Here is a 9,076-nt window from a genome sequence, read left to right on the forward strand (position 1 = left end):
ATTAGGGAGAGAGCGGAAGAGAGGGGAGTAAGGAAGAGAGGATGAAAGACAATGCTAGCCACTGACATGTGGGTCCCACCTAGGTCCCGCATCGACTCAGCTTTGCCATGTTACCTAAAAGCCGAACATAGTACTGCTTAGGACATCGGGTGATTCCTTTTGTAAATTGAGTGACCCGTTATATTTGTTATTTCAGTTTACGAATAAATTTCAGACTCGTCGACAAATTGAGAGACCTAAAGTGAACTTATTCCAGCCCAAAATGATTGTCGCGGGCCATCAAAATCTCATAAAATGGCCCATATAGAACTCCTTGGTCCAACGGAATTCTCCACCGATGCCTTGTTCCCCGCAGGCCTGGTTTACACAATTTCAGCGACACATCCATAGAACGTGTAACATATGGTATCACGTGCCACAGGAAACATCATCCACGGTGTAGGGTGTATTTGGATTGTAGAGAACGTGTAGCATCATCTGTAGGATGTATTTGGAGTTTCAACTAGTTCCAAGATTTTTCAGAAAATTGGACAGTTTCAAAAGAAGCGAAAGCGGAAAGGTGGTCGATCGGAAGCTGCCTCCCTGCTCCGGTTTTTATTCGCACAGCCAATCGATGCCGCCCCCAGACCGGCACACGCGATTCGTCACGCTGTCGCCGCAGGCCGCGGCAGGAGCGCAAGCTGGCACTGTGGCACAGGGGTATCACACGCTGGCGGTGCTGAGCTGAGGCGCGCCGCTGCGACGACGACGCGAGCACGGGAACGTGTCCGCACCGCACCACCGGGTTCACTGGCTCGTGGGCCGGCTGCGAACGAATCAGACAAAACCGCACTAGTCACTAGTAGCTCACCTCCAACATTTATTCCGCTCCCTCCCGTCCACCGCCGCTGCCGCTGCCCCACCGGAACATGCGCCGCAGAAAGCCAGAAACCCTGCTTAATTAATTCAGTAATCACCTCCGCCTAATCTAATCTCCTGGAATAATGGTTTCTACTCGCGCACAACTCCGCTTCTTTTATAATAGCCGTCCATACCCACCCAGCCCACTTCACACCTCTTGCTGCTGCTGCTGCTCATGGCGCCTCCTCCGTCTTTGCTCGCCACCGCGCTTCTCCTCCTGCTCCTCGCCATCGCCGGCGGGCCAAATGCCGCCGCCGTCGCCGAGGCCGTCAGGTACCAGACCCTCGTCGCCACCCCGCTCTCGCCGCACCCGTACACCGCCACCGCCGTGGAGGATGACGGTCTGTTCCAGGGGAGCCTCGCCGCGGACGAGGGCGGCGCCGCCGCGTCGACGGTGGGGCTACGCGTGGTCCACCGCGACGACTTCGCGGTGAACGCCACCGCGGCCGAGCTGCTCGCGCACCGGTTGCGGCGGGACAAGAGGAGGGCGTCGCGGATCTCCGCGGCCGCGGGGGGTGCTGCGGCGGCTAACGGGACGCGTGTCGGCGGCGGCGGCGGCGGGAGTGGGTTCGTGGCGCCGGTGGTGTCCGGGCTGGCGCAGGGGAGCGGGGAGTACTTCACCAAGATCGGGGTGGGGACGCCCGTGACGCCGGCGCTCATGGTGCTGGACACCGGCAGCGACGTCGTGTGGCTCCAGTGCGCGCCCTGCCGCCGGTGCTACGACCAGTCCGGCCAGATGTTCGACCCGCGCGCCTCGCACTCGTACGGCGCCGTCGACTGCGCCGCGCCGCTCTGCCGCAGGCTCGACTCCGGCGGCTGCGACCTGCGCCGCAAGGCCTGCCTCTACCAGGTCGCCTACGGCGACGGCTCCGTCACCGCCGGGGACTTCGCCACGGAGACCCTCACCTTCGCCAGCGGGGCCCGCGTGCCGCGCGTCGCCCTCGGCTGCGGCCACGACAACGAGGGTCTCTTCGTCGCGGCGGCGGGGCTCCTCGGGCTCGGCCGCGGCAGCCTCTCCTTCCCCTCCCAGATCTCCCGCCGCTTCGGGCGGAGCTTCTCGTACTGCCTCGTGGACCGCACCTCCTCGTCGGCCAGCGCCACCTCCCGGTCCTCCACCGTCACGTTCGGCTCCGGCGCCGTGGGGCCCTCGGCCGCCGCGTCCTTCACCCCGATGGTGAAGAACCCCAGGATGGAGACGTTCTACTACGTGCAGCTCATGGGCATCAGCGTCGGCGGCGCGCGCGTCCCGGGCGTGGCCGTGTCCGACCTCCGCCTGGACCCGTCCACCGGCCGCGGCGGCGTCATCGTGGACTCCGGCACGTCCGTCACCCGCCTGGCCCGGCCGGCGTACGCCGCCCTGCGCGACGCGTTCCGCGCGGCGGCCGCGGGCCTCCGCCTCTCCCCGGGCGGGTTCTCCCTGTTCGACACGTGCTACGACCTGAGCGGGCTCAAGGTGGTGAAGGTGCCCACCGTGTCGATGCACTTCGCCGGCGGCGCCGAGGCCGCGCTGCCGCCGGAGAACTACCTGATCCCGGTGGACTCGAGGGGCACCTTCTGCTTCGCGTTCGCCGGCACCGACGGCGGCGTCTCCATCATCGGGAACATCCAGCAGCAGGGCTTCCGCGTGGTGTTCGACGGCGACGGCCAGCGCCTCGGCTTCGTGCCCAAGGGATGCTAGCTAATTGCGCCTTAAGCCTGCTGCTTAATCTAATTAACGGGGGAGTGAGCCTTGTTTAGTCATAATTAAGTACTTAATTAAGGGTTTGGTTTGATTAAGGTGGCGAGTGAGGGAGGGAGAGAGCTTTGGATGCTGTAAAGCGCTGTGTGCTTTGAGGATAAGGCGGTTGAAGGCTGTAAAACAGTTAAAGTGATGGGTTATAAAAATCTCCTTGACCATGTCAGTATGATTCTATGACTGTCTCTGACTGGCTCGTTTGCTATAGTTGTATATATGTTGTCCCTTTTCTTTTCCTGGTCTTTTACGACAGTATAATTAACTTGGCCTTTTCTAAAGGACTTTTTTTCTTGCTATTTTACCTCTGTAAAACTTTGCTGATGGGCTTTACTAGTATGAAAGTTGTTATAAGTATAGTAATCTGCCGTTTAATTAAACTGCATTGGACATGCGAGGCTGTGACATTGGCATGCCACTTGACACAGCGCAACTGAGCGAACTGAACACACAGCCGTCACTTGGAAGTTTTCTAACGGTCCCAAGGAGTAAGAGCAAGGTAAATAGTATAGGCAACTCCAATTTAATAGTTTATTTATACAATAGTTAAGTATATTTACTATTAACACCCGGTCTCACCACTCATACACAAATAACATTTTGGAGTCCGTGTTGTAGCCGGCTATAAATCTGTAGCCCGTTTTTTCTCTCTTTATCTTTTCTTCTCGATATATGGGTATAGCCGGCTTATAGCCTTCTATTGTACATGCTCTACAGGTAAGTTTTCAGTGGCGAGGGCCCACACGTGTGGGGTCTCACGCTCTCTCCCATCTCGTACCACGGACACGGAGACGAGAGAGAGAGAGTCAGAGAGACGTACGAAGGCTCGACACGAACTGTGAGAAACGTTGGGAGGGCTTGCTTTTTTTCCTTGCTCTCCGGGCTCCGTCCGTCCACCGCTTTGGCTGCCTCGGACACTGTGCCTTTTTTGCGGGCGTGTTTGTCGCTGTCCAAGGCCTCCTGCTACCTAACCCCATGCTACTTTATGGACTTGGAATAGTACGGGTAGGGATAGCTTGTGCTTGTGCACACAGCACGTCGTCCACAGACCAGTGTGGAAATTTCTCCACTGCACGCCTCCATGTGCCGCCTCGACCCGTCGACCGTGCCCGGTGCAACGGACGGCACATGCCGTATGCACACCCAGACCACGGCCGTTGTCTCTTCTCCCCGGATAAAACCACGGGAGGAGGTTTACGTTTTTCTCACGGATCAGTTCACTGGCCAGCCCCCTATAGCTCCTGCTCGCGGCGCGGCACGCGCGCGGCGTGGTGCCAACCAGATTACCGGAGCAAGGCGTGGCGTGCGCGGCTCCCCCCTCTTCCGGCAACGAATCCCGCGCCCCGATCTGGGACGGTGACGCTCTCGATCGGTCGGTTTCGCAACCGCTTCCGATCCGCTGCCCCCGTGCCCCCGCGGCCAGCATCGTCACGAGGGGAGCGAGCGAGACGCATCACATTGCACATGGCGCGCCGCGTCACGCTCGCATCTCACAATTCACATCACGTAAGTACGTGCCATGCATTAGAGCTAAGTGTAAATTAGTAGTACTCCGCTAATGACATGCCAACGCGTAATAACTGGGGCGTCGCGCGCGCATGATTTGAGTCGTTGACGGATGTCGCGCGCGCGCGGCGAGCATTCGGTCAACTGTTAATTAGGCCATGATACTATTCCCACGGCACATGAGTACTAATAAGGGCCTTGTTTAGTTTGAAAAAAAATAAGATTTAGTTGTCACATCGAATGTACGGATACATATTTGAAGTATTAAATGTAATCTAATAACAAAATAAATTACAATAAATTACATATTCCGTCAGGAAATTGTGAGATAAATTTATTAAGTCTAAGTAATCTATCATTAGTATTCCCTCCGTTTCACAATGTAAGACTTTCTAGCTTGTCCATATACATATAGATTAATGAATCTAAACACATACGTATGTCAAGATTCATTAACATCTAAATGAATGTGGGCAATATTAGAAAGTCTTACATTGTAAAATAGAGGAAGTAAATGTTTATTGTAGCACCATATTGTTAAATCATGGCGCGATTAGCTATGCTTAAAAGATTCGTCTTACAATTTACACGTAATATATGTAATTATTTTTTTTTACATTTAATACTTTATACATGTATCAAACATTCGATGTAATAACGTGAAAATTTTTGTTTGGGGAACTAAACAGGGCCTAAGCCACTACTACTGCTACTCCAGTAGATTGCAATGTGTACATGTATGAACATCATATCCAGGCAGCCGCGAAATGCGTCAAAACCCCCTCACGAAAAAAAAAAATGCGTCGAACCAAAGCCATGTACTGGCAAGTGGAGGGGGGGAACCATTGTTATCTCGCGTATCATCCAAGTAAAGTACAGATCAAGCACACTCTCCCCCCTCCTTTCTCCCTGTCTCCCAGTGAGTATTTTTATTCACATGGTTGATGGACAAAACGGACATGGTTTGACGATTAGAGGAGGTACAATAGCAGGCTATAAGAGCACCCGCAATAATAAAGTAAGATGCTCTCTATAAAATATGTACATCTCAGCAATAGACTAGATTAATAGTAAACTACCTCAATAGTATACCTACGTGGGTATCTATAGCTCTCTAATGTATTTCCTCGTTTTTCTCTATAGACTATCTCCATATTAGTAGACAGCTTTGCTCTCTCTCTTCATTTAATCTCTTCCAAGTAGAAAAATATGCTGACATGGATCTTTTGTAGAAAGCTTATAGATAACCATTGCGAGTGCCCTAAGCAAACTACAAATATATTTTAAGAAGATAAATAAGGAGAGAGAAGAGCATCGGGTTACAGATTTGTAGCCAGCTGGAGCACGGACTCCAAGACACAGTGTGTGTATGACAGGTGGGACCAGATATTAATAATGTGGTATGTAACTATTGTATGAATAAGCTATTAGATTGGCTATATATGAATTGGAGCTAGTAGTTGGCTATACTATTAAACTTGCTCTTAGCAGGCCTGCTTTTTGTTGTCAGGTAGTGAAGTACAGTAGTAACATTATCTATCGATCACGGTGTACGTAGCTCGGCGTTTTGTTGGGTGCATGTGCACCCCACTGCACGTTTGTACGGTACGGTACGTTCACCGATAGTTACTGCTATACAGTAAATAAATCTGCGTGTATCGTCCTACAGATTCGCCGAACAGCACATATCCCCCCTTGCGACGACTGGACGGTGGTGAGGGAAATTCCCAAATTACTCCAACATCCAGTTCCATCATCTCAACAGTCAACAGAGATCCCAAACGTAGTGTACAATGGAGATTATGTCTAAAGTTTTTTTCCAAACTTTCAACTTTCCATCACATCAAACATTTCATACACACACAACTTTTCTATCACATTGTACCAATTTCAACCAAACTTCCAAATTTCAGTGTGAACTAAACACAGCCCAGGCCAATTTCGAAGTTGACAGAATGACAGGTATATCAATTTGGAAATTATAAGGATATGCAACTTAAATATTCTTTGCTGTCAATGACAAATTTTATCCCCTGGTGTAGTGAGGGTGTGTTTAGTTCACACCAAAATTAAAAATTTGGTTAAAATTAGAACGATGTGATGGAAAAGTAGAAATTTGTGTGTATAGGAAAATTTTAATGTGATGAAAAAATTGAAAGTTTGAAGAAAAAATTTAGAACTAAACTCGGTCTCGGTTCAGACCGGCAATTGCTGACCTCCGATCATCCAACCTAGGGTCAAGAATCCCAACTTGGCTTCTAACACAAGTTGGCATACAACTTACTCCTTCCGTTTCACAATATAAGACTTTCTAGCATTGCTCGTATACATATAGATGTGTCTAGATTCATTAGAATCAGAATCTAGACATATCTATATGTATGCGAGCAATGCTAGAAAGTCTTACATTGTGAAACGGAGGGAGTACCTCCGATCGTCCGGCCTAGAGGCCGAGTTTAGTTCTAAACTTTTTTTTTAAAACTTTCAACTTTTCCATCGCATCAAAATTTTTCCTACACACATAAACTTTTAACTTTTCCGTCATATTGTTTCAATTTTAATCAAACTTTCAATTTTAGCGTGAAATAAACACATCCTGAGTTAGGTGTCAAATGTTGAGAGTTCAAGCCGATACTGGGGGTACAAAGAAATTAAAGTGATCCAACAACTTGGAATCCACCTCGTCGATCCTGTTCGGCCATTTCCGGCTCTCCCCCATTCCAATGCAAGAGATAGCGTGCACACGCACAGGTAGTACGTGTAACGGAATGGCACGCAAGCTCTTCACCCCTGAAGAGGCCCAAAAAAATAAGTATACTATTTATCTCAAAATATAAATTTTTTCTTAGATAAGATATATTCGAATTCTATAGATATGACTAAAGAGTTTCCGTTAAATATAATATTGTTATCTTCACCAAAAGATATATCATATTTAAATTTATAGTACTAGTATATATCAAATCCAACAGAATCATTTATATTTTGAGAGGGAGTACTCGGATTAGTATAACGTCGCAGGTACTGGTAAGCTCTGACGGAGTCATAAAAAAATAAATTTTAAAACTTCATTAAAATAACTGATTTTTCTGGTAGTCTATTTTAATATTAGCCTTTCGATCGATAATAATATATATATATTACATTTAAATATTTTTGTTGCGTTGTTAAGACGAGGCAATGGCCCTATTAGGACCAGTATAAACATCAAGCAGATCCACACATTACCCCCGTTTTTTGTTTCTTAGGGTGTGTTTAGTTCACGTTAAAATTGGAAATTTGATTGAAATTGGAACGATGTGATGGAAAAATTGGAAGTTTGAAGAAAAAGTTTAGAACTAAACTCAGCCTTAGGGTGTGTTTAGTTCACGTCAAAATTAAAAATTTGATTGAAATTGAAACGATGTGACGGAAAAATTGAAAGTTTGTTTTTTAGGAAAGTTTTGATGTGGTGAAAAATTGAAGGTTTGAAGAAAAAGTTGAGAAATAAACCAGGCCTTAGACTGTGTTTAGTTTCTAAAATTAGGGAAAAGTTTAGAGAAAGTTGGTAGTTTGAAAAAAAGTTAAAAGTTTATATGTGTAGAAAAATTTTAGATGTGATGTGATGTGATGGAAAGTTAGGAGTTAAAAAAAAAGTTTGGTGTGAAATAAACATAACCTTAATGAATTTCCTCCCATTCCAGAGTCTTCTTTTTCGGTGCTAGCTGGGACTGGGAGGCAGCACCGCAGGCTGCAGCACATGAAATCCGAAAAGGAACGGCTAGAATCGTCAAAAGGGAGTAAAGGTTAAACACGGGACAAGACAACATCGTTTTCTAGGCAGCTGACGAGCAATGCGATTGATGTCCTACTCGGCTACTCCTACGAATCAGGACAAGATCACTACCAGTGCAGTGCCGCCTCAGATGTTTGCCCCCAAGTGTAGAACAGTTTAGAAAAACGTCTAGGGTTTTTTCGGCTAGCTTTATAAGTTGATGGGCTAGATGATTTAAGTTCAAAGTCTCATCCCTTCTAATTATTTGGTATTAGATCATTCTTTTATATTCGCGTCATTTTTTGAAAAACAGTTTATATCCATTTGATAATTGGAGCAGTACGGTGCAACGGGTCGGCGAGGCGACTCCAAACCATAGCTATAGTGTTGATGAGTTTGATGACTATGGCATTGAAATTCTTGGCAATATAAGCTATAAGGGCACCCACAATGGTTATCTATAGGCTTTCTATAAGAGATCTATGTCAGTATATTTTTCTACTTGGAAGAGATTAAATGAAGAGAGAGAGCAAAGCTATCTACTAACCTGGAGATAGTCTATAGAGAAAAACGAGGCAATGGATTAGAGAGCTATAGATACCCATGTAGACATACTATTGAGGTGGTTTACTATTAATCTAGTCTATTGCTGAGATGTACATATTTTATAGAGAGCACTTTACTTTACCATTGTTTTATAGAGAGCACTTTATTTTACCATTGTGGGTGCTCTAATGTGTTGCAAAGATCTACTACTATTGTTGCTGATGGCGCCATGAGCACATGACTCCATTGATTTCGTAGTCACAATAAATGCTGGCTATTTCCCATGATACCCACTCCATTGCTTCGTGATGACAGCCTTCTTTTTTTCGATGCCATGACTCAGCTCTGATTAATGCATATATATATACGGCCTTTGAAACGCCATGTACTATATGGAAGTACAGCTCAAGTCGGTGGAAATCTTGGACACAAATATACACCGGGCTCTAAGGGCCTAAATAAAGGTCGCGTGCAGCGATGCGTATGTTCTCATAACATCCGGCTTTTCTTCGCGGTTTTCTTCTCCTGCATTTGAGCGAAAGGCATCGTCCTGCTCTTCTATCTGTTTATACTAGCAACCACTTTCTCGACTTTTCACACAAACTGATCAAAGGAGTAATAAGGTATCAAGCGAAGAA

The 9,076-nt window shown here is 47.4% G+C and overlaps 1 protein-coding gene across 1 annotated transcript; it reads left to right on the forward strand.

The window, feature by feature from the left end:
• The first annotated feature begins 1,005 nt into the window (after positions 1-1,005).
• LOC127760667 (aspartyl protease family protein 2) lies at positions 1,006-2,842 on the forward strand. Its single transcript, XM_052284955.1, has one exon. The coding sequence runs from the start codon at positions 1,076-1,078 to the stop codon at positions 2,576-2,578; it is 1,503 nt and encodes a 500-aa protein (XP_052140915.1). The 5' UTR covers positions 1,006-1,075; the 3' UTR covers positions 2,579-2,842.
• The last annotated feature ends 6,234 nt before the right edge of the window (positions 2,843-9,076 follow it).

The sequence above is a fragment of the Oryza glaberrima genome, chromosome 1 (genome assembly GCF_000147395.1).
Source record: "Oryza glaberrima chromosome 1, OglaRS2, whole genome shotgun sequence".
NCBI lineage: Eukaryota > Viridiplantae > Streptophyta > Magnoliopsida > Poales > Poaceae > Oryza > Oryza glaberrima.

Excerpts from the sequence above, each read along its gene's own strand:
- LOC127760667 (XM_052284955.1), top strand. The coding sequence starts at position 1,076 with ATGGCGCCTCCTCCGTCTTTGCTCGCCACCGCGCTTCTCCTCCTGCTC.